Source organism: Quercus suber, unplaced genomic scaffold (genome assembly GCF_002906115.3).
Source record: "Quercus suber isolate HL8 unplaced genomic scaffold, Cork oak 2.0 scaffold_641, whole genome shotgun sequence".
Classification (NCBI taxonomy): domain Eukaryota; kingdom Viridiplantae; phylum Streptophyta; class Magnoliopsida; order Fagales; family Fagaceae; genus Quercus; species Quercus suber.
Window position 1 is genome coordinate 161726 of NW_027070082.1, and position 26169 is coordinate 187894.

At 33.8% G+C, this 26169-nt stretch overlaps 1 protein-coding gene across 1 annotated transcript; it reads left to right on the forward strand.

The window, feature by feature from the left end:
* Window positions 1-57: 57 nt before the first annotated feature.
* LOC112031927 (uncharacterized) lies at window positions 58-25071 on the forward strand. Its single transcript, XM_024064628.2, has 39 exons — window positions 58-251; window positions 726-802; window positions 1188-1287; window positions 1703-1810; window positions 2383-2499; window positions 3273-3423; window positions 5013-5260; window positions 5425-5613; window positions 6428-6504; window positions 6583-6700; window positions 7536-7619; window positions 8613-8708; window positions 8946-9047; window positions 9688-9756; window positions 10832-10927; window positions 11044-11151; window positions 13696-13809; window positions 14039-14122; window positions 14291-14419; window positions 14769-14967; window positions 15087-15230; window positions 15421-15464; window positions 17672-17755; window positions 17882-17950; window positions 18040-18116; window positions 18471-18540; window positions 18766-18915; window positions 19386-19451; window positions 19599-19743; window positions 19877-19941; window positions 20031-20096; window positions 20325-20418; window positions 22465-22501; window positions 22628-22685; window positions 22814-22924; window positions 23378-23445; window positions 23746-23812; window positions 23893-23961; window positions 24663-25071. The coding sequence occupies exons 1-39, from the start codon at window positions 165-167 to the stop codon at window positions 24738-24740; spliced, it is 3915 nt and encodes a 1304-aa protein (XP_023920396.1). The 5' UTR covers window positions 58-164; the 3' UTR covers window positions 24741-25071.
* The last annotated feature ends 1098 nt before the right edge of the window (window positions 25072-26169 follow it).

Here is a 26169-nt window from a genome sequence, read left to right on the forward strand (position 1 = left end):
AATTAACTTCCATCTGACTATCTCAGTAAGTTACTATAAATACGGGATTTTGACTCTCTTCACTCCATAAAACTCAGCACGTCACTAACACCTTTCAACGGCTCGCTTTTATTTTTTCTACTCAGAGCTTCTCTCTCTGAGAAAGAAATAGAGACACAAAGCGCATGACTCGTTTTCAAACGGAAATCTGGAGCAGAAGAAGAACAATGGGGATTTTTCTAGGGTTTCTCTTCTCGGTTTCCTTGTTTCAGGCAAGAAGAAGAGATTTGATGCTTCTCTTCTCATCCTCCTCCTCCTCCTGTTCCTGCTCGATTCTTTGATTTTCTCTCTCTTTCTCTCAACTTTTCCCTGATTTCTCGGTTTCTTCTTTTTCTGTTTCCTTTTCAGGAAAATTACAGTAAAGAAAGTTAATGAATGATTATAAGAAATTCTTGTTTTACATCGTTTAAATATTTTCAAATAATTTTTTTTAAAAAAGAAAAATCGAAGTGGAAACAGAGCAATTTCTTTCTTACTTACTTTATTTTCTAGTAGTGTTTTCTCAGTAACCAAACGGAGTTTTAAAATTAAATAGTAATAATAATTTGGAAAGTGAATTTTGGCGAGTTATCTTATACATGCATATTTTGTGTGCTCTTCTTTTATATATGTGTGTGTGTGTGTGTAGCTTCACGGAGAACTTGTGTGTCTGATCTTGCTGAATTTGAAAATATATGTATGTGCAGGTCTTATTTACACTATCTATAGTCACTGCAGAGAGGTCTGATACACGGCTTCTTTTGACTCCTTCTGTCACATCAGGGTGATTCTTCTTCTTCTTCTTCATTTTTTTTTATTTTAATTAAAAAATTTTATATCTATTTTTTTAAAAATGCTAAACTACGAATCATAGTAAGTATTGCAATTGGTATATAAAATTGCTCAGTTTCTAAATGATGTGGTTGCTAATGCTGTTTTGTTTTCACTCAGTGGTGAATATGCTGAAGAATAAGCTTGATTTTGTTGTTTTTTTTTTTTTTTTTTAAATGATTGCAAAATTTATAATATTTAATTTGCTTTGAGTCCTGATTTTTGAAATTCGCAAGATTCGAACTACTTGTTCGTAGCAGTAGCTTTACTATATATGAAGAAAGAATTCGATTTTTGCTTCGTAAAATTGAGATTTTTTAGTTGTTGATGTTGTTTAGGGAAAGGCATTCTGAAGAGTATTGTGCAATGTATGACATCTGTGGACAACGAGAGGATGGCAAATTATTGAACTGTCCATACAGTTCCCCTTCTGTGAAGGTATTTGTTACAATTGTCTCTTTCTTTTTGGTAGAATTGTAAATTTCTATTTTAGATTTTTAGCTCTTCAGCAACAGAAGTTACATCACTAATATTACAACTATTTTTATTATTATTATTGTCGATATTTTATCCTTGTATCTATGTGTGCGTCGAGGAATCAGCCTCTCTAAAATTAGGGGGGTATGACTTCTTTTTTTAAAATCTACATCTAGTGTCTTTTTTTCCCCTCTGAACTTACGGCCTTTTACACACAAAGTTGTGTGTGCATTTTTTTTTTTTAAAATGAAATCATGACTTAAAAAACTGTTACACACAATTTTGTGTGCAGTAGCAGTCTATCTTACTTCTGGGTCTGTTAGTTTTAAGCTTTTGCTGTTATTACCTGACGGTTTTATATTGTTATGCTTCCCAGCCAGATGAGTTGCTTTCATCAAAGATCCAGAGTTTATGTCCTACAATTACTGGAAATGTTTGTTGTACAGAAGCTCAGTTTAATACATTACGGCAACAAGTCCAGCAAGTAAGATTCTTCTTTTGTCTAGTTTGTTTGTTTGTTTGTATTTTAGGCTGAGATTGGCCACTCCTGAATTAGACCAGGCATTATATGATATTGGATGTGATAATTCATATTTTTTACTTGTTTGGGAAAGCCTAATAGTAATTTGTCTTCATAACAATGGCAGTCTTGGTTTTCTGTTTTATTTGTCCAAAGTCTATATTTTGAATAAAAAATATTAATTTCTCTAGATTTATTTTTAAATTTGAAACCAGCAGGCTTATGTTTCACATAAATGGAATTAGAATTGGAAAATGTTCTGTTTTCCTTAGATACATATGAACTGAGTTGACGAATATTTTTCACGTATACTGCACTGATGATTTTTTTTTTTTTTTTCCCTAGTCTATTAATGTTGTTGGTACATGCGCCAACAGTCCACATATTTACTGGTTTCATTATTTATTTAGGACTTGAGTGTGCCTTGCTGAGCTCTTCAGATATTGTTCTTCTTCTTGCACTTTCTTTACAAGATGTCCAGCATCCCTTTAATAATATCCATTATATATGTGTTTTATGTTTATCCTTTCTTGCAGGCGATCCCTTTTCTTGTAGGTTGTCCAGCGTGCTTGAGAAACTTCTTAAATCTATTCTGTGAGCTTACCTGCTCTCCAAATCAGAGTTTATTTATCAATGTGACTGCTATTTCCAAGGTCAGGATGCCACTTATCATTCCCTGCAAAAATTGAAGACAGCTCTTGATTTTATCATTCTGTTATGCCCCCGATGCAGAACAGGTTCAAAGGGATAGGAAAGGGGAGATAAAGGAATGTAGAATAAGAAAAGAGAAAGTCCCAGGAATCAGCACCAAGCAGGAAAACCTAGGCATCAGCAACTAGGTTGTTAGGAGTAGTCACCAGTAATTGGAAATAAGGAATAAATCAATAAGGAAAATAAAAAAAACCATTTAAAACATAATTTCACATGATCTCCTATAAAATATGTTTTTACATCATTGGAAATTTAAAGTAGCACTAATTTTGTTGTCTGCACCAGCGCCTCATTGTGCTTCAACTGTATAATGAAATTCAAAACTATTTGCAACAACCACATCTTATAAATACATTTGGAATCTTGTTATTTATAAATGGTTTTTGGTTCTTAAATTGAGTAGTCAGAGCACATATTTTAACAGCATTGTGTAGCCCATATCTAATGATATTCTCCTAAGATACAAGCAGCAACATCTACTAGATATCTACTGTGTCCCCATAGGTTTCCTGTATATTCTATTGTTGTTGGCTTCAATATCTTTTGTTGGATACAAGTTTGGAATTGCTTCAGCAAATAAGTCTTTTAAAGTATTTGTTCTCATTTGATGAGGTGATTGTGATGTACATACATGCGTGCGTGTCTTATTGGAGATAGATACATAATGGTGCATATAAACATTTAACTTTATTTATGAAACTCATTCCTTTTTCAGGTTAATAACAATATGACTGTGGATGGGATTGATTTTTACGTAACTGACAGTTTTGGTGAAGGGTTATATGATTCTTGCAAGGATGTAAAGTTTGGTACCATGAATTCTCGGGCTATACAATTTATTGGTGCTGGTGCTCAAAATTTTAAAGGTAATCTGATCCTTCTAAAATTGCATCCTTAGGATATGTGTGCAATGTTTTTATGCTAAAGTGGGGGATAGTTATTGAGACTTCTACTGTATGAATCATGTTTTTGAGTGTAAACTTTGTGATAAGTAAAAAATATTCATTAGAAGAGCAAAGGGCCACAATCCAAGTACATGGGAAGTATACAAGAGATGTAAAAGGTTTCCCATGTCCTTGCCTATGCGAGAATGGCTTAGCCATCATCTATAGACCCCCCTGTGTTTGGAACAAACTAATTTGCTGAAAAATTTCTAATTGATTAGAAATTTGTGCAACTTATGGACTATTTTAGACCTTTTGAATTTGGAAGCAGATGGTCAATTAGTCATGATTACCTGTATTCTTATTCCATCATATGTTCAGAGACATAAATAAAAGCATGTATTTTGAAATTTTCACTTTCCTAGATTATAGCGTAGTATGGTGCTTGACTGCTTTCCAATCAGTTGTGCCATGAGTAGAAAAGGCATTACTCTATGATTGAGATAGATGAAAGACCTAGTTGATAGCTCCACTGAATACATGGTCCCTAGCTGTTAGTCAACTTTAAAGAATATATGGTCTTATTAGTATTCCTTTTAGAATCATAACTGATTTTGGATGTCAGTGTTGCAGAATGAGACATTCTTTGGTTACATAGTTGCATCTAAATGAGCCCAATAATTGGTTGGTACAGATGACGTAAATGAAATTAGTTATTCTGGCCATATTATTGATCCAAATTGGTAGTACATGACTTTGGGGAAAGAGTGGAATCAGAATGAGTTTTGAGGTTTTATGCGATTGCTTAAATATAAAGAGGCACTTTTGATGGGTTATGGGGTTTTTTTTGGGTTTTGTGTGGAGGTTGATGGGTGATGCCCAACTTTATGCACTTGATGCTTCAAGGTTGGAGATGGAAACCAATCTCCTTCAGACATAGAGCATGGAATTTAGTACCGTCATGTTTGATATGGATTTTGTGGAGGGAGAGGAATAGAAGAACTTTTAAGGGGCAGAGGAGTTGTCAACTGTGAGGTTCAAATCAATTGTTGTGAGCTCTTTATTTAATTGGTTATCAGTAAAGATGGATATACCAAATACTTTGTAGAAATTATAGATCTTTACATTTTTTTGAGAGTTCTTTGGGTATACAGCTGGGTACACACCTAGTACCTCACTGTCCTAAACAACGTTTGTAATCTTGCATTTTGATTTTTAATACAAATTATTATTATTATTATTGTTGTTGTTAGTATTATTTTTAAAAAGGAAATTATAATCATTAAGGACTTGAAGTGAGAAAGGAAGAGATGCATGAGTCCTAGGTCTATTAGGTGTCCATGACTAGAAAAAATTGTTGCTGATGGTTTTTTTTTTGTTTTTCTGTTTCCCCTGCTTAAAGTGATAACTCAAAAATAATTTGATAGAAAAAGCCACTTCTTCTTTTTCTTATATAAAACGTCTGGGATTATGAAAAGAAACTGGAACATGTTTTTATTTCTTTCTTTATTTACTCATTATTCAGGTTGTGTTATAGTTTTAGTGCTTATATTGTGATTTTTGTTTTGCAGAGTGGTATGCCTTTATTGGTAGACAGGCTGAACCGCACATGCCTGGTTCACCATATGCCATTAAATTCCTTTCAAATGCTACTGAGTCATCTGGAATGAAACCTATGAATGTTTCTATTTACTCATGTGGTGATATTTCATTGGGCTGCTCCTGTGGTGATTGCCCTTCATCTCCAGTCTGCACTAATACAGCTCCTCCTGCTCACCACAAAGCAGGTTCCTGTTCAGTGAGAGTTGGGTCTCTAAAGGTGAGAGAACATATGTACTTAGTTCCAAACCTGAGCGGTTGCTTTCATTTACTTGTTTATTCTAGATGCATAATTTTGTAGGGCATTCTTTCATTTTGGATTTGTGTGAATTTCTATAACATAGATGGCTTTGCTAATGTGGTTTCCATATTTGCCAACTGCAGGCCAAATGTATTGACTTTGCTTTAGCAATCCTGTATATCATATTGGTCTCTATGTTCTTAGGATGGGGTTTGTTTCATCGAACAAGAGAGAGGAACCCACGTTCTAGAACAAAGCCATTTTTGAATGTCAACGATGGTGGTCAACTACATTCTGTTAACAGGCAAAAGGATGAAAACCTCCCTATGCAGGTGCATGCTGATTTAACCGACTCCCTCATTATAGTAATTAAAATTTATAATTTGACTTGAGTTTGAGCCTCTCACTCATTAGCTTTGGCTAAAATGAAAGAAAAATTATTCACTGTCCATTGTCCAAAATTTGTGGGCATCTCCTGGAGGAGTTTGTGTAGAGACCCAGTAATTGAGAGTTAAGGTAGCTCCCACACGTCCTCTGATCCTTTGGGAGTCTTTACTATGGTTTCCATATTTTAGATAATGTTATTTATATGTGTACTGGATGCCCTAATCACTGGATCAGAAATAAGAGTAATATATATATAGTTAGAGCATGGGCTAGCTGACTCATTGTTGCCTTGTATTTGTTCAATCAATTCTTTCTTCCCTATTTTGCTTTTTTTTTTTTAATTGTCTCAAACTCTACCTGTTGACTCTTTAATGTCCCTTTTGCTGTGTCCTGTTTGCGAAATATGTGTTTTCTGCCAATGTGAAATGGTATTAATGTTCTTAATTGGGTTTCTAACTCTAATGCTTCTAGTATCCTTTGTATTTTCAATCGTGAATCTTGTGGATTATTTATGCTGTAGCATAGTAAAAAAGAGAGAAGGTGGGAACCTGAAGTCACCTGCCACATTCATGCACATGCGTCTTCTTTTTGCTTGAATCTTGTTTGTCTGAATATGAAGAATTAGTGTCAGCAACCAACATAAATTCTTGTATATTACCTATAAAAAAGAATTTATGCTCCCCCACCCTGTTTTTTTGTATTACTATCTGTTTCTTCCATTTTTAGGCTTATATAATTACAAGTTTCTTTGATTGTCAGATGCTCGAAGATCATCCTCAAATTAGGAATGGGGTCCAACTTTCAGTAGTGCAAGGATACATGTCAAACTTCTATAGGTCATTGAAATGCCATTGATGCTCACATTGGTACAGTCAGAATGATCTTTGACATTGTGTATATGTTTTCATGTTCAGGAGATATGGAACATGGGTTGCTAGAAATCCAACCTTAGTTTTGTGTTCATCATTGGCAATGGTTCTTGTGCTTTGTTTGGGTCTAGTCCGTTTCAAGGTGGAAACACGGCCTGAGAAGGTATGATTTGGCGCTTAAAGATCTTTCTTTTCAATTCCTGGTGCCTTGTTTAAGGCCTTATTGTTGGTTTTCATTGTTGTCAAATCTGCTCGAGTTTTCCTCTTGGAATTAAGTCTTTGTGTTTTCTCATCACAGCACTTCTGCTGTAGTCAGAATCCAACTTTGCAGTTTGCATATATTCATGATAGGAAGATAATTTGTGTAATACCAAGAGCAATTATCTCACTCACACTTAGAGACATAGATTCTCTTGTACATGTTAAGTTCCTTGGACTGATGAATGCATGAAATGTTTTTTTGCCAATTGAAAGTTCCTTTGGTCATTTTCATTGACACAATTATAGCATGCTTATATTTCTAGTTCCTCAGTTGGGAGTGGTTGTTTTGACTTTAAATGCAATATTTTTGTCTGTTTTTATGATTTTAGTGGTCTTTTTATACTGAAATATTTCCTTGGCTACAAGGTTTTTATGCAACTGTTAATGAGATTCATTTTAAAAGAATTTTAGATTCTTAAAAATAAAAGAATTTGGAAACTTTGATGAATTACTGGGAGAATGTTTATGGAGATGCTAATACAAATTTGGGATTCAAGACAGCAAAAATTACAAAAGTATCATAAGAAACAGATAAAAAATAAGTTTGGGGGCGTTACTGTCAGGGGAGAGTAGATTATATTTTATCAGAGCCACTATCAATGTGCAATATTACAGGTTTTGTTTAGTTGTTTCACAAGTCTTCTCACTTTCAATGCAATCATTCTTAGTTTGTTATTTTCACTAACATATATGTGTTGCCTATAAACGTCTTAACTGTGATTTGTACATTGTTTCAGCTGTGGGTAGGGCCTGGGAGTAAAGCTGCAGAAGAGAAGCAATTTTTTGACAGCCACCTTGCACCTTTTTACAGAATCGAACAGGTTCTACTTAATATGTCTGTGTATGTATAGTTATTTATTTGTCAACTTAGCATGCTTTCATTAGATTTAGAAGGTAAATAATGTCTTTAAGGCCTTACGGAGACCAAGATCCAGTCTTTGCTTGTGCTTTTAACAGATGTTGCCCGTCTTATCATGTTTGAGTGCATAAATATATATTTTTTATATTATTATTATTACTAGTGTGTAACCCTGTGCATATGCATGGGGTACAATTAAAAAAAATCACAATTACACAGTTCAAATTATACATTTTTTTAGTTGAGGTTCAAATTATACATGGTATTAGCTTACACATTTTTTTAAATTATACATTTCTAAAATATGTAACAGTTTCTCATTATATATATATATATATATATACATATATGATTTAGAATTTAAATGAATTTAGACTTTCACCCAATAGTTCACTTACCATAAAAATTAAAAATTAGATAGACAAATGGTGCAAAATTGGACTACAATTGAAATCCAATTTAGAATCTAATTGGATTTGTACTCTTCGATTTTTACACTCAATAATCTATACATATAATTCATTATATATATAGATTATTATGCCCTTATTCTTTCCTTTCATGCATTGTCAGAGAATAATACCTGTATAACCATTTTTTCACCCTAATTTTGATTTCTTTTTCCTTTGTGGGGGTGGGGGTGGGAAGTGTTGTTGTCTTTCAAAGAATAATGTACATAGGTTTTATGTGCCTTAATCAGCATCCTTGTAATTTACTGTATTTGTAAATTTTTATTTGTCTCAGTTTTTATCCAATACTGAGACCATTGGTAAAATAGTACTTGTGATTTGATACAACATCAGGGAGTAGATAAGTTGAGACTAAATATTATGTGATTCGATACAACATCAGGGAATTGATAAGTTGAGACTAAATATTATAGCAGGAGGATTTGTAGTATTTATTTAATTTTGATGTAGCTAACCATGCCTTTTTATTTTTTAACTTTATCCAGCTTATATTAGCAACAACTCCAGATGCTGTGGATGGCAAATTACCAAGTATAGTGACAGAGAACAACATCAAGTTACTTTTTGAAATACAAAAGAAGGTATCCATTCTGGTATAGCTTTTTAGTTGTAACAAGATTATGTGACTTGTGGTGGACTATGATTTGATTTGTAATTATACTTTGCCTTCATTTTTTTTTTTTTTTTGGGTAATCATGGTTAAAAATTTGTATTTAATTATATTTTGCCTTCGATTTTTATTTTTGGGTAAGTGTGGTTAACAATTTGTGTTTGTTTGTTTGTTTGTTTTTTTCCGTATTTTCTAAAAAAAATTTCAGGTTGATAGAATTCATGCAAATTATTTAGGATCAATGATAAGTCTCAATGATATTTGTATGAAGCCGCTAGACCAGGATTGTGCCACTCAAAGTGTTCTGCAGGTAAACTTGTTTTGGGTAATGCGTACTATGAACTGTAGTGATGACTGATGAAGCTTTCAAAATCTTATTTTCTTATTTTCATGTGCATTAATATTCCTGATTTAATTTTAATTGTGCTGTGCACAATTTTGTGCACTTCAAGGAAGTCTAATCCAAGTATTTTAAAGACATGCTATTTTCATACATACACTTCTTCTGTACTTGTGTTAAAGTCACTGGGACTAGTCAATTAGCTTTTTTTTTCCTTTATTTATTTGTTTATTACCTTCATGAAACATCAGCAATTTTTTTATTAGACATAAATTGACGTTGCCAAGCTAATATTTCCTTTTCTTGTTTAATTTAAAATATAAAGTTCATTGATAGGCAGCATCTGCCATTGACATTCCGTTTCTCTTTTTGTAGTGCCATAATACCATATCTCTATTTTACAACTTGTCATTGCATCTTGTTAACATCTTAAACTGTTTACAATCTCTTTTTATTGAAGTGATGCATGATATTAATTATTCATCATGGCTAGGGAACCTTGATATTTGATGGCATAAGATATATATATATATATATATTTTAACAAAATATATTTAGAGTCATGTAATTAACATGCTGTTTCCTGTTTGTTTTGTCTTCTTGGTGACAGTATTTTAAGATGGATCCAGAAAATTATGATAATTATGGGGGAGTTGAACACCTTAAGTATTGTTTTGAGGTATGTTGTGGTAATTTCCATCTTCATGTTGTTGAAAGCCGGAGAGCTTGTTTCTGCTGATTTGTCTGTTCACATGCCTAGAATTTTGATAAAGTTTTCCTTCCCATTTGCTTTAGGATTTTCATTTTCAAGATAAGTTGCCAGAGACAATACAATCTTAATCAATTTAATAATATGATTCTATATTTGCTTGTATGGATACATAGGATGGGGATTGGTATACTCAAAGTGATAGTAGGATTAAATGGTATAGGTACTTGTACATATGTTTCCAATCCAACTGCTTGATACTTACTTAATATCAGGTGGATGGGTGATGAATGTATATATCTGAAATTTATCTTCCCACAAAAGAAATTGTCTTTTGGACCAGGCGGAGGATCGGGGAGGGGGCAGATTTTGAAAATCCCCCACTCCCTCTATTTTTTATATAAAAAAATAGAATTTATATATAAAATTTAACTAATGGCCCCCTAGATTTAAAAAATTGTACTACATCTATGCAAATGATTAGTGCAATATTTTTCCCATTATTAATCTTATGCCATATGTAGCTCATTAAGTCAAAGTGTATGCAAGGTGTTCTTTTTTTTTTTTTCTTTTTTTTTTTTGAGAGAGAGAATTTGAACCTATGGCATCCGCTCCTAATAATATATTTTGCTTGCCCCCCTAAATATTTTCTTTTGGATCTGGCACTGTAATTTGAGCACTTGTTTTATGCCAAAGTAAATAATATATATCTGAGCAGAAATGATGAATGTGATGTTGGGTAGTCTTATAATGTGAAGTTGATCTGCCATTTTCAGAGTTATATGCTTATCAAAATAAAATAAAAAAATTGCAGCAATGTTTTCGTTCCTGAATTGGATGACCAGCCTCACATATTAGTGTGCTTAGTTTTGTCCATTCAGATATTTGTATATTTTCTTGGTCTATTTCTTTCAAATTTATTAAATGGCTTTGAAGAGACTCTTTTTCCATAGCTATGAATAGATTGTTTAACATCATATCATGGCTTTATAGCCTCCTCTGCCCCTCTTAATTACTGACACTTTATTTACTTCTATCTTTTTAGCATTATTCTTCTGCAGATAAATGTATGAGTGCATTTAAAGGTCCTCTAGATCCAAGCACTGCATTAGGAGGTTTCCCTGGGAACAATTATTCTGAGGTAATCTTTTCATCCCTTTGAAGTTGCAAACTTGGTTCGATTTTAGATCGCTGCATAGGAGGTTCCCCTGGGAACAATTATTCATAGGTAACCTTACAGTGATATTTCTACGACAGGCTTCTGCATTCATAATAACTTACCCTGTAAACAATGCTATTGATAAAGAAGGGAACGAAACGCAAAAGGCAGTGGCTTGGGAGAAAGCTTTTATTCAGTTAGTGAAGGTTTGTTCACTGTACTAGTGTCATTCCAGTATTTTTTTTTTCTTGCAATTGTTCTTTTCCATGCCCTACTCTCAAGTATTAGACACATCTACAAAAGTTTCATTATAAGAAAAATGCATTTTATGTGGAATATACATAATAATATATCCGTGTTAAGTCCTATTATACCATTTTGCATAGTCTGAGAATTTTGTTAGTGATTGTATTATTGAATATCTGGTTTTTGGAAGTGTTTAGGCAATTCTTGGTGTGGACACTAGATTTGACTTTTTAATTTTGATTGATTTTTCTTAGAACTGATTGATTGTGATTGACACTAATTGACACTGATTAATGCTATCAGAGGAGTTTGATTCTATTTGATTTTTGTTTCCATATCTTATGTAGTCTCATTACTAGTTTATTTTCTTTCAATGCATGATATATCTTGAGAATCCTATTTAAAAGGATAAAAAATGTCTATTTTAGATGTTTTGTTCATTGATTAATGGAATTTTGGTTGGGAGTTTTCTTCCAGTTCTTGGTGCGGATTCCAAGTAAGCCAGGTGTTGATTCTTGGGTAACTATCATGGTCTCTTGGTTGGTGCTGATTCCACGAAACCCTAGGTGCTATAATATTCCTAGGTTCTGTCCATTTTGTTTTATTCTTTTTTTTTTTTTTGGTTTCCCAAACAAGTCTCCCTTTTTGGAGTTCATTGTCCTGCATCAATTTTACTGTATGCAATTTTTTCCTCATGACTTGGTAAATCATCCATCAATATAAAATTGTCCATTCCTGTTCGTTACAAAGCATAACACATTTTTATAAGTCATTATTCATTTATTATGATTTATGAAGTTCAAGTTAGTGCATTGAAGTCATCTACAAATTGAAGCTAGAATCTAGTTTAAAATTCATGTTTATTTGATTTAAATCATTCTAAATTATATGCAAGACAATTTAAATATGACATTTAGTGATCATAGCAACAAAATTTAGATCCCCCAAGTCATGGTATTCTATGATTAGACTAAAGTTTTTGGGGCTGTATGGGATAAGCCTCTAGAAGACATTAAAAAGGGTTGGAAGGGCTTTAAGCAGTTTATCACTTTCAAGGTAGGGGATGCCTCTTCAATTAGGTTTTGGCAAGACTCATGGTGCAGGGGGTTTTCTCTAAGGGACAATTTCCCGGAACCATTTCATACTGCAGTGATAAGGATGCTTTTGTGGAGGGCTTTGTCTTTTGTAGGGGATAGTTATCACTGGGATGTCAGGTTTGTTTGCCCTGTCCAGGATCGGAACCTGGAATCAATTGCCAATTTTATGGATCTGATTTATACTGGGCAGATAAGAAGAGGCAGAATAAATACACTTGCTACACTCCATCTTCACGGAATGTTTTTGAAATCAAACCATGTTATAAAGTGTTGCACTTGACCTCTCATCAGTCCTTTCCTTGGAAGAATTTATGTTGGCCTAAAGATATGAGAAAGATCAGTTTTTTCCTCTGGACAGCAGCTTTGGGGAAGATCCTTACTACCAATGACCTCCAAAAGTGAAGATTAATTGTGATAGACTGGTTCTGCGTGTGTAAGAGGGATGAGGAAACTGTAAATCATCTCTCCATTGCATGCTTGCTAGATAACTTTGGACCATGGTATTTTCTTGTGTTGGGGATTACTGGGTTATGCCAAAAGGTGTTAATGGAGCTTTTAGCTAGTTGGAAGGGCGACCTCAACTGGTATGCTAATGCTGCAATTTGGAGTATGATTCTGCATTACCTCGTGTGGGGTATTTGGTGGGAGTGGAATTCTAGGACATTTGAGGGTTGTGAGAGATCAGTACATGAATAGAAGCTTTTATTCCTCAAGACTTTGTTTGAGTGGATTAATGCTTTTTGGGTCTGCTTTGCTGCTTTCCTGACTTGCTTGATTGATGTACTAGTGTTTAATTTTCGTGTACCCCTTTTAAACATCCAGTGATCTTACATTGTGTTTTTTGAGCTTATTTAATGAAATTTTACTTATAAACATACCAACTTATTCCTTGTAACAAGGGAAGGAATGAGGGTTTTGAGGAAAGGAATGGCAGCCTATGATAAAAATATGTGTTCCTAACCTAAATTGTTGGATTTTAGCGTTTCTGTCTTTAATACCATGTTTTAGGAACCAAGATAGCTGATCCTGAACTGTTGATATGATTTGATTATATGCATTTTCTCATCTGCATTCTAAATGTAAACATACCAACTCTTTCCTTGAAGCAAAGGAATAAATGAAGGATATGAGGAAAGGCATGGCAGCCTATGATTAAAACGTATGTCCCTATGTGTTGAAAAATGGTAGGAAAGGATTTATCTAGCTCACCCAAATTGTTTGATAGAGTATTTCTACCTTTGATTCTATGCTTTAGGAAGTAGGGTTTCTGATACTGAACTGTTGATATGATTTGATTATATGCATTTTCACACGTTAGCATTACTAGTTTGTTGGTTTTTAATGGTTTAGAGCTGCTTTTTCTCCATTTTTCAAGATCCCTTCAACGTGTTTCCTTCTGTGTGATAGGATGAGTTGTTGCCGATGGTGCAATCTAAAAATGTAACGGTTTCTTTTTCATCGGAAAGCTCCATTGAGGAAGAATTAAAAAGAGAAAGTACTGCAGACGCTATTACTATTGTGGTAGGTTTTTCTTTTCCCTTTTTTTTTTTTTTTTTTTGAGTGTAAGAAAGTTTTGTTTTAGCTATACCTTTTGAAATATTTCCGAACTCATTTATAATGAAACTCTTGATTGTCCACAGTCCTGTGGATGTGCTTCTTTTTTTTTTTTTTCCCTTATATTATATTTAAATGCACTTTTACACGAAGATTTTAATTTTTTGTCTATATTTGCTCCCTTTTTTGGTTGCAGATAAGCTACCTTGTGATGTTTGCTTACATTTCTCTTACTTTGGGTGATTCACCTCGTTTATCTTCTTTCTATATTTCATCTAAGGTATGGTCTCATCCAAGGTTTTGATGTTCTTCTATATCATGATGGACCTTTATGCTCCCATGGAGCCATGCTCTATTGCTATTTAGTTTTAGAAATGTTAAATTTTCTGCTAAGGAAATCTTATCTTATATTTTGTATAATTGATATTATAAGATGACTGGCTTCCAGGTATTGCTTGGTCTCTGTGGAGTTATGCTTGTCATGTTGTCAGTTCTCGCTTCTGTTGGATTTTTTAGTGCCATTGGAGTTAAATCTACACTAATCATTATGGAAGTTATTCCATTTCTTGTTCTAGCTGTAAGTTCTTACCCTTCATGTATCTTCTAGATTTATGTGTTTGTCATACTTGTGATTACAATGTTCTTGACTGGAAGGAGACACACCAATCTTATTTTGTTGTGCTTAGTACTCTATATATAGAATGTCATATCTTAGTTGTGAAGATTTTTTGTCATTAATTTTTCACCCATATGCAGTTAACTGATTGCCCTTTTGTATCTATGTAAGCGATTTTGGGTGCATCCTTGTTATAGTTGTATGAAGATCACTTAATGATTTGTCTATCGTTAGTGATGAATTCCACCATTTCTCCCCATTGTTCTGTTTTACATTGTATCTTTATATTAATGGTCTTTTGCCATATCAGGTTGGGGTGGATAATATGTGTATTCTGGTGCATGCTGTTAAGCGGCAACCTTTAGAGTTGCCTTTAGAAGGACGGATAAGCAATGCACTTGTGGAAGTTGGACCATCCATAACACTAGCCAGTCTTTCAGAGGTTTTAGCCTTTGCAGTTGGGAGTTTTATTCCCATGCCAGCTTGCCGTGTGTTCTCCATGTTTGCAGGTTAAAAATGTTCATGCATTCCAAATTTTGCATGGGAAATAGTTTTTATATTTCTCTTATTGTCATGATGTTTTATTTCTGGTCAATTTTTTAAATTCCATTTGCACATTCTTTTGCAGCATTGGCTGTTCTCCTGGACTTCCTTTTGCAAGTTACTGCTTTTGTTGCTTTGATTGTTTTTGACTTTCTCCGAGCTGAGGATAAGAGAGTTGATTGCTTTCCTTGTGTAAGAGTTTCTTCATCTTATGCTGACTCTGATAAAGGTATGTTTGGTACTTTTATAATTTACAATTAATTGATCCATACCTCTGATATAGTTTTTTTGATGCTTGAATTCCTTGCATGATATATATATTATATATGTGTGTGTGTTTTCTTTTCATTTTTAAGCTGTTCATCTCTTCTTGTACACTGTACTTAAATCTAATTTAAGACTAACTACTGAAATTACAGGCATTGATCACAGAAAACCTGGAATCCTGGTTCGATATATGAAGGTAATTATTTTCTTTCTTTCTTTTTGTTTGTCGAAATTTTCATGTTAGTCTTATCTTTTAAAGGTTAGACCAATGATCTGATTTTATACTCAATGGATTCAATGGAAAGTACCCTCAATGTTCTCTGTAATTGAGAATTCACATGTATGGTTATGTGGTCATTGTAACTCTTTGTGACATTACACCACTGACATGGGACAATTTGGAGGAGGGTCTAGGATAATTTTTGGATTTTGGGTTTAGAACCTTTAGAAAGAGGGTTAGGGTTTAAGAATGAATTTGGGTTAGAAAAGGGAAAAGATTTGATTTAGGGTTGATAAAAGGGGAAAAAAAGAAATGGAAATAGAATTTCTTCCCGATTTGTGTTTTTCCTCAATATGCAAAACATTCGATTTTTATTGATCAACTCTAACTTGTTGGAGTACAATATCACACTTACATAGGCCCTAAATCTTAACTTCTCCTACTGGAACTAGAACTCCTTTGACTAGTAAACCAAACCCTGATGGAATTGAACCAAAGCCCACACTTAAATACTACACTAAATAAGACTTACTTGCTAATAAAAGAAAATCCAAGGTCCACAACTATGGCCCATACCCAACAATAGTAAAATTACAAAAGTAACCTTGACTTTAGAATAATCAAATAAAGCATTAAAAAAAATCAAATGGTAATTAACTCCATCAACCACTCCATAACCACACTATGGTTGCGCAATCAACCTATCAAAACTTTTTATTAGATAAATATTTTGAGAATTGAATAGTTTGATCACATATTCTTCTTGTTCATAACATCCATGCCAAATACCATATTAATGTTATATACCATTTGATTAATAAACTCATGTTTTGCATATAATTTTTAAGTTAAAAATACATTAAATTTAAACTTGTTGTGATGAGATAGTTTTTGATATCTGATTAGCTTGATATTTTGCAAGCATTTAAATTAGAACAAGACAATGTAATCCAACGGTTAATTTGTCAATATACTCATTCAATACAAAATTATGGAGCAGTGTAACATTGTCAGTCTTAGGGAGCTGATTAGGCCATATGAGGCCGCTTAGCTATGTTTCACTCGTTCATCGGGTGTCTTGTTGGTCTGAGTTTTCCAACAAACTCTGCAGTTGGGGGTGGTGATTGGGTTCATTATTGGTGCAGATCAGGAGAAAGTACTGGGTTTATGGGTATGATTTTGGTTATTGGGGTTAGATAGTGTGTTTAAGGTGGCCGTTGGAAGTGATTCATTTAGGAGTTGATGGCAAACCACCTGCAATGGCGGGGAAGGTGATTTTTCCCCCTATGGTTCTTATACCACGTTCTCAGGAAGTGTGTTTAGGTTTTATTAATTCATCTTAACACATGTATATTTTTTAGATGTGGGTAATTACATTGATATCACAATTTTACCTGTCTCATACATACTCATAATAATATAAATATGTTCGCAGAGTGTGGAGATTGGTTACTTTCCTTTAGTTTGGAAGGCCTGTTATACTCCCTGACCTTCAGCAAAATTTTATGCATGCCTGGGTATCATTCAGTGTGCACGTCATGCGTATGATATGTTTCTGACATATTTCAATTTGTCAATATTATGCATTTCAAAGCAATTTATTTGTATCTTAAAGATAAAGTAACTTTACAAAAGCTAAACCTCCACCACTGTTTGCGGAGGTTGTTGCTCACATGCCTCGCTAAGACATGTAATTGTTAAGGGTGCATCATTTGATTTTGTAAAACGCCTTAATTGAACATGTACGATTTTTGAACATTACTTTTAGGCATGTTTATATTAGTACTGCTGTCTTAGTCAGTATTGATAGCAGTAATGTTGAACCAACCTGCACTCCGAAGGTTTGCAACTTTTCCATGTTGTACTGGTAACAGTTTTGTTGAGACTAGAGGTTTTGTGAAACTTGACTGTAAAATGCATGATGATATCTACCTTTAGTATTTGGGCCATGGCATGATGCTTTGTTGAGTATAGTATACATGTTATAGTAGTTGTAATCATTAATGATAAACATTGTTTCTGTCCACTCTCGAGGAGTCATTCATGCTAAATATTTATTTTCCAAAAAATAGGGTCATTTTTGTGTGGTGATTTGAATTTCTTTTTTCTTGTAATTTTTTTATTCTTTATATTGCTATCTTTCCTTAATGTCTAATCCAGTTGAGCTTTGATTTGCATTTCAGGAAGTCCACGCACCTATTCTCAGTCTTTGGGGAGTGAAAATAGTTGTCATTTCTCTCTTTCTTGGATGTGCATTGGCTAGCATTGTGAGTTTTTGTGGATATTTGAAAAAAAAAAATCATTATCTTTTGACATTCTGTGAGATTCTCCTTTTATCTGTTTGTGCCTCCCTATTTATCTTAATTAATTTTTCATTGCTTTACATCTCATAGGCATTATGCACTAGGATTGAACCTGGTTTGGAACAAAAAATTGTTCTTCCCCGAGACTCCTATCTTCAGGTTTAACTACTTTACACCTCATTATCTATATATTATGGAAAGAACTATTTGTTTTGTGTATGCTAAGACTAAAATTCTGTTTTCTACAGGGGTATTTTAATAATGTTTCAGAGTATCTCAGAATAGGACCACCACTCTATTTTGTTGTGAAGAACTATAATTATAGGTATCATAGTGTCATTATATTCCCTTTTTGCTCCAATTTGATCACCTTTGTAGCTATGTTGTTATTCTTCTTATCATACTTGTGGTTCTCTACCTTTATAAAAAGAGAGAAAGGACCAAGTGCCAGCTGCCAAGGCGCATGCCTCCTGTGTATTTTATACAATTTAATCTTCAGAAATTTAATTACTGGTGTTTGATGAAGCCTTATTTGTTACTGTTGATTTTTCAACCTGAATTTTTACCACCATGTGTCTGTGAAAGAAGAGGAAGAGGAGGGTTGAAGGGTGAACCTTGATTTAGATCTATGTTTGTCACTATGTTAAGACTACAATACTGATATTGATCTATTCCTCAGCTCAGAATCAAGACATACAAACCAGTTATGCTCCATTAGCCAATGTGAGTCAGACTCCCTTTTAAACGAGGTAAAGCCTTTTTCCTTTAACATAAAAAGTCTGATGTGTTGTTCAATGTTTTTCTTATAACATACTTTTGATTTGGTAAATCACTTTCATATAAATGTGAATCTTTTCTAAAGGGTGACATAATGACTGGTTTGGTTTATTGTCTTTTGTTGTGATTTTTATATCTTTGGTTGTCCCCTTAGTTTGTTCTATTTGATATGAATTATGTCTCTTTTGCTTCTGTAGATTGCAAGAGCGTCCTTAACACCAGAATCAAGTTACATAGCTATGCCAGCTGCATCATGGCTTGATGATTTTCTTGTGTGGATGTCACCAGAAGCATTTGGGTGCTGTCGGAAGTTCACAAATGGGAGTTACTGCCCCCCTGATGATCAGGTCATGACACAATAAGTCCATTGGCAGAAGAATAATGTTTTTTTTTCCCTATAATGGCCTATCTTTTCTGTCACATTTTCTGTGTTTTCTGGTTGCATGATTTTTGGGCTTAATGACTGCTGTAAATTAGGTTAACATTAGAATTTCATTTGCAGTATTGGAATTTGTAATAATACTAAAAAGGTTTGAAATTATATAATGGCTAGGTCAAAATGAACTCTCAAAATGGAACTGTGGAATTGCTCTTTTCCAACTTTAAGGGTAGTGAGACTCAAAGTAATAAGTTGTCTTTTTTAGGGGATAGCATGATTAACTATGCATGACTTTCTCATGGTAATAATATAACAATGATCGTGCTATAAACTCATGCTTCCCTGTCAGTTTTGGGGGAACCGACTCAGCTATTAATACTGATCTTGTTCAGTACCAAGCACATCCCATTGAATTTACTGAAGTTTGTTCTCTTCCAGCCTCCTTGCTGTTCTTCAAATGATGTTGCTTGTGGCGTGAATGGAGTATGCAAAGACTGTACCACGGTAATTTTTGCACAGTAGATTGGGGAAAAAATAATTTTGGATGAATCTTCTGTCTAATTGTTTTGTAGTATAATTCAATTTTTGTTTGTCTATTTAACATATTTAAATTGAGAGGTCTTAATTACTAACAATTATGGAGATTGTCAGTGCTTCCGTCACTCAGATTTGCAAAATGATCGTCCATCTACGTTGCAATTTAAGGAGAAGCTTCCATGGTTCCTGGATGCTCTACCCTCTGCTGATTGTGCTAAAGGTGGCCATGGGGCTTACACTACTAGTGTGGAACTAGAAGGTTGGTAGGATTTAGTATTTGTCCTTCCATTAGTTACTCTCAGGAAATTAACGTATAATGATTTATTGATTGAACCTAGAGTATCTGTTTCAAAATTAAATTTGGTATTAGCTAATTAATCACACTTCATCAGGATATGACAATGGTATTATTCAAGCATCATCGTTCCGTACGTATCATACCCCCCTAAACAAGCAGGTATGAAAGTCCTTTCATCGTGAGTTAGAATGCTCTTTGTTTTCTTTCTTATCTTGTGTTAAAAAGAGCTCCTCTTTCTTTTATTTTAGGTTGACTACGTTAATTCAATGAGGGCTGCTCGAGAGTTCAGTTCAAAGGTTTCTGATTCTTTGAAGGTAATATTTCAGTGCTTCTCAATTCTATACAAATATTTCTTGCCCCAGTTTTGGGTAGAAGTTCTTACCATATTATTGATGGTAGAACAGTAAGAATAGTGAATCTTCTATCCATTCAATGAATAAGAATTATCTCCCTTTCTCTTAAAATAGGTGCAACATTTTGCAGAATGGGCTTTGTGCTAATCATGCTACATTTGTTGAAGTGAAATTACTTTTTTGGTGCAGATTGAGATCTTCCCATATTCAGTGTTTTATATGTTTTTTGAGCAATACCTTGATATATGGAGGACAGCATTGATCAACCTTGCCATAGCAATTGGTTAGTGAATTTGAGAACTCCTATCATTTGAATAACTGGAGTGTTTATTTTTTCAGTACAGCATTGATTTTAGAAACTTAAATGGGATCTATGTCCTGTGCTAATAAATTTAGCATTTAAGTGGTCTTCATTTTTATTGCACAAAATACTTGGTTGCACAGCCTGAAGCGTATATGATTTTGCCTGCTACTGGTATATTGAAATAATAACCTCTTGCAATATATATGTATGTCTGTGTGTGTGAACGACAGTATTGATATTACACTTAACTGGGACCTATGTTGTAACGACCCAAATCCATAAAACACAAAATTAGGTACATGACTAACTAATTGGTCTAGCAAATGTCAATTAAAGTTACTAAACTGTCAAATAAATCTCTTACAAAACATAAAAATCCATAACTCAAAAAGAACTTCAAATTTCTTATAATTTGAAACAAAATAGAAATAATTAATATCCTGTAGATAAAGCCAGTCACAATTGAATTTGTCCAAGTTCTACAAAGCTCTATCTGCATACTTTATTGAGTGCTCCAAAGCTACAGCTCTCAGTTAAAGTTTAATATGAAAGTTATCAATGAAGGAATGAACTACATAGCCCGGTAAGCAATTATACATGACACATAGCAGAACAGATTCATACTACAATAAGCAATTATACATGACACGTGGTGGAATAGAGTCATGCTACACATGAATATTTTGAATAACCATATCATGATATCAACTTAAAAGTCTTAAATATAGTTCAAAATTAAATCACTTAAAATATATGCATTTAAATTCTTAAAATCATTCAACAACACACAAAAAATTGACCAGTATACTTCTCCTACAAATGTATCACACATTCTCACATACTGCCTTGTGAGTGGACACCACCATCTAATCCCTGATGGAGAGAGATGTTGGTTACAAGATATAGACCTCCAATTATACATTCTTACAGGCATAAAAGTAAAAAGAAGATGGCCTTGTGGCCTAATAGATGGAGCTTGCTAATAATGGGCTTGAAGACCTACCAAGCTCAGTCATTTAATAATTAAGGTTTCTTTATGCATTTTATTATTCTCTATTTAAGCACATTTTTTCAGCTTTGTAAGACAGTTTTGAGATTGATAATAAACATTTGTTTAGTTTTACAACTGGTGCCTACTCTAGTCATGCATGGTGTTGACTCCAAGCAAACCTAAGTGCTCCCCACCTTGTGAGGGAGCTTACACATATATCCAATCAACTTTCAAGACACTTTATGGTTCAGATATCATATTTCATACTATAAGTGAAGTTTATGCAGATTACAAATATTTACTAAGTAATAAGAGTCTTTGACATATGCAAGAGCACAATATCGAATTGAATATAAAACATAGGATGCTTGGCTCTCCTATGAAGCACATAAGGATTGGAGAGCTTATAAAAATATTTTATAATTCTTAAGAAAGTATAAAAACGCAATTTAATAAAAGACAAAATGACAAACATTCTAAATACTATTTGGAACCAAGGAATACAAATTTAAAATCACTTAGATTTAAAAAGTTCAAAGAACAAGTTTTTGGAAAACTTAGTTTAAAATGCAATTAGTTTCTAAAAATAACTTAGCTTAGAAAACATCTTTAATATAAGAGCTAGAGGATCAACTTAGAAATCATAAACTTTAAAACATTGACTTTTAAGAACTTGATGAACAAAAATTATGTATGTGATGCCCAATTAGTTTCAATTCACAAAATCTCCACAAAACAACTCTGATCGCTCTTGAACGTAGCCTCACTTTGGAAGTTAAGACTAGTCCTTATAGAGATTAAGGCATTCAACTTCAACTCCTACATTGAAACATCAAACAACTAAGGATATGATTGTGCCTGCTACTTCTGTATTTCAATAATATCCTCCTCTGTCAGTGTGTGTTGTGCTATTTGATTATTATTTGTCTAAATAATTTTATTTTATCAATTTAAATTTTAAATTTTATAGTGACTTGTGTAATAATCTATTACATTTTAGACGCATTAATTGTTTTTCTTTGATGATGTAACAGGTGCAGTGTTTATTGTTTGTTTAATTATCACGAGCAGGTCAGTATCAATATATTTATCTGTTGGTTTAGATAATAGCCCTTTGTATTTTTGCACCTTTACAGTGAGTTTTAATCTTTCTGGAATGACTGATCTCATTTCTTATTCTTTGCTTATTAATTGTAGTTTTTGGAGTTCAGCAATTATTTTACTGGTGTTAGCAATGATTGTCGTGGATCTCATGGTAATTTTCTTCCTTGATAATTATTGAACTTTTCATTTGCAATGGTGATGTTAATTTTGCTTTAATTAATTTAGAATTGACCATATGTTGTTTTCTTGTTACATCGCTTACAAGATTACGTTGTACAGGGTGTGATGGCAATTCTGGAGATCCAATTGAATGCGGTCTCTGTTGTTAACCTTGTTATGTCAGTGGGCATTGCTGTTGAATTTTGTGTGCATATGACACATGCTTTCTCGGTTAGTACCCTTGGCTTCTTGATGGACTCTTGCAAACTTAGTTTGTTTCCTCCGTATTACATTATGTTTTTGTTTCAAGTATGAAAATATTCTTCTAAAAAAGGTATGAAATATAAAATATATTTTGTTGCAAGCTATTCAATTTCCCACATTTGATTAAAGTTATTTTCAATATTTTTATGCAAACCTCTAAAAAGAAAACAATATCAAATATCATATTTGATATGATTACAATATTCTTTGAACAGTGAAATGGAAGTGTTATGCAAAGAAGTATACTAATAGAACTTTCAACCTTTGAATGCTTTTCTTCATTGTGAAAACTTAATTTATTTTGAAAGTCATCATTGGTGAGATGAGATGCTGATAGCTCCTCTTCCAAATATTGGGATATTTTATTTTCTTGGCTTTACTGTTTTTGTTAGTGCCATAATAGAGGAATTTCTTGTACAGGTAAGCAGTGGAGATAAAGACCAACGCACAAAGGAGGCTCTGGGTACAATGGGGGCATCTGTCTTCAGGTAAAATATTCTTTTTCAGTCAACAGAGCTAATGTCCAGATTCCTAAGAAATTTGCATTAATTTTGACATAAACAGACTATCGTGCTATATTGACATAGCCGTAGTTGTAGTCATGAATTCAGCTTCTAATTGCAAGGTCTAAATTCCCTCCTATTTTGTGGATAACCATTAAACCATGGTTTCCTCCTGACCCTGTTGCAAAATATTTGGCCCTAGCTGTCAAAATTCCAATGTAAGTTTGATTTCAGTTTAAAGTGATCTCAATAACAAATATACAAATCTTCGACATAATTTTGCAGTGGAATCACATTGACAAAGCTAGTTGGAGTGATTGTTCTTTGTTTCTCAAGGACAGAAGTTTTTGTGGTAATAATTGCTCCCTCTGAATTTTGAATAAGCCAATATTTTCCATTGTCATTAATATCTTCCCTGCTTGTGTTTTGCAGGTTTATTACTTTAAAATGTACCTGGCACTGGTGCTTCTTGGTTTCTTGCATGGACTTGTATTCTTACCCGTAAGTCCAAGATACTTGGTCACTACTTTCTTTTAGAATATCTGTCTTTGTGGTATCCATGTAGGTAATGAAATCATGAACAATCTTGGTGATTTGTGGTATCCATGGAGGATACTGGAATAATAAAAAATCTTGACATCAATAGGCTCTCTTTAGCAACAGAAGGACCAAAAAATTATGTTAAAATAAAGTATGCAACAAGAAAGTTGCACTATTTTGGCCAGTATGTCAACATACCAAATTATGATAACTGGATGTTTTGACTTGCTGTTGCCTGCCACATGAAAGTCAGTAAATACCTCTAGTTTTGCTTCTATGCATGATCTTATTTGTTCCATGTATCAGTTATTAAAAAAACATGTTTATTCTGAATTTTCATGATATCCGTTGGTGTTAGCACCTATTGAGGCTCATGGTTATGACCCAATCCCCCCCACCCCCACCCACTCTCTCTCCCAAAAAAAAAAAAAAAAAAAAAAAAGAGGAAAGAAAAGGAATAATTCTAGACAGTTGAAGTAAAATTGATTTCCATTGATACACCTACAACAATAAGGGCCAAGCTTTATTTCCAAAATTTTGGGGTCAGCTATGGATCTTCAATAGAAAAATCAATGTCAGCCAAATGTATTCCACTGATACTCCTATGAGAGAAATTAATAATATAAGGAGAAAGTCATTTTTTGTAGCTTTTATGTTTGCAGGTATTTTTGAGCATGTTTGGTCCTCCTTCTAGATGCGTGCTTGTTGAGCAGGGTGAAGATCATCCATCTGCTTCATAACAGCTGTAGGAAACCATTTTTTGTTAATGTCCTCTTTTATACTGAGATTGCATGTATCATCAGTGCTAGAAGATATTTGAATAGCTTCCAAAATGTAGTATATAATTTTCTAGTGATGAGGAAAAAGAAAAGGGAAAAAAAGGTAAGCAAAATTTACCTTCCTTTACATCTCACTTTAGTAATTTGACGCATAGAATGAGAATGTCAGTAACTTTGGTTTGGCTTCTGGTCCATCAAGGCTGATAGTATCTCCTCTCTGATGTACAATTAAGATGAAAGGAAGAAATTTTATTAGTAACATTGATGAAAGAATGAGTTAACGTTGTTTGAATTGGTTTCCTTTTTTCTTGTTTCATTTGCAAATATCCCTTGTGAGTTGTGCAATGGACTTTTTTTTTTTTTTTTTTTGAGAAAGATTGTGCAATGGACTTACAGTAACAGGTTATTATTGTTTTCTTAATTATCGCATTATTTCCTAATGTCCTGTTAAGTGGATCACAACATCTGATTTAGATTGACATTTGTTTCTAACTTAGTATTATGATTAGGCAATACTGCAATTGCAAATAAATGGTTTTAAATTTTAATCGCTAATGCCCTTTCAATTAGTCTAAATAAGTAGGATTCCAATTTCTGGACCATTTAATTGTCTTTGGAGATGGTAAAATTCACTAGTTTTAAGTTCCTTTGGGTACATCCGATTAACTCAGTAGTTGAAATGATACAACTAATTGGCATGTACTACCGTCTCCAAAGATTCACTTGAATGATCTATTTAAGCATGAGAGAAGACGAAATCATAGAAGGTTAAAAGTTCCACCTCTGCAAAAGAGAAATTATTCACTCTTAAGAAAGGAGTATTGCCTCCTCTCACTAGATGTGTGGGCAGCCGGAGTCCTCCCTCCCTCATTTCTCATTGGCTGTCCATCAATTTGTCAGACCCAACCCACTGACCCGTCCAACCCAATTTGACCTGAGGACCCATGGGCAGATCCGAATGCCCAGACGGGTCGAGTGCGGGTTTGTTAATTTTAAAAATCAGTTTTGCATGTCAATTCCAGGTCCCTTGAATTCTAACCCATATAAACCGACCTGACCACCCAGAATTTTAAGAAGGAAAATCGTTGACTTGGGTTTCTTATTTACACTAAAATCTGAATGCACATTACACGCCTCCTCATCCCCTTTCTTAAAAACAAAAACATGCCTCAAGGCCCTCAACCCTTATTAGTTTCAGAAAAAATTCTCTCTCTCTCTCTCTCTCTCTCTCTCTCAAATCCCTAACCCTAACCTCATTATTGTTGCCGTCGTCCATCATTGAGTTGGGCTCTACTGCTGCCCCTAACCCTCGCCTCCTCACTGCCGCTGTCGTAGAGTTTGGTCTATTGCCGCCATCATTGACTCAAAGTTCAACTTGAAACTCCACATA

Excerpts from the sequence above, each read along its gene's own strand:
- LOC112031927 (XM_024064628.2), top strand. The coding sequence starts at position 165 with ATGACTCGTTTTCAAACGGAAATCTGGAGCAGAAGAAGAACAATGGGG. Across the intron at positions 18,916-19,385 it reads ACTGCCCCCCTGATGATCAG|CCTCCTTGCTGTTCTTCAAA; the intron begins GTCATGACACAA and ends GTTCTCTTCCAG. Across the intron at positions 23,962-24,662 it reads ATGGACTTGTATTCTTACCC|GTATTTTTGAGCATGTTTGG; the intron begins GTAAGTCCAAGA and ends TTATGTTTGCAG.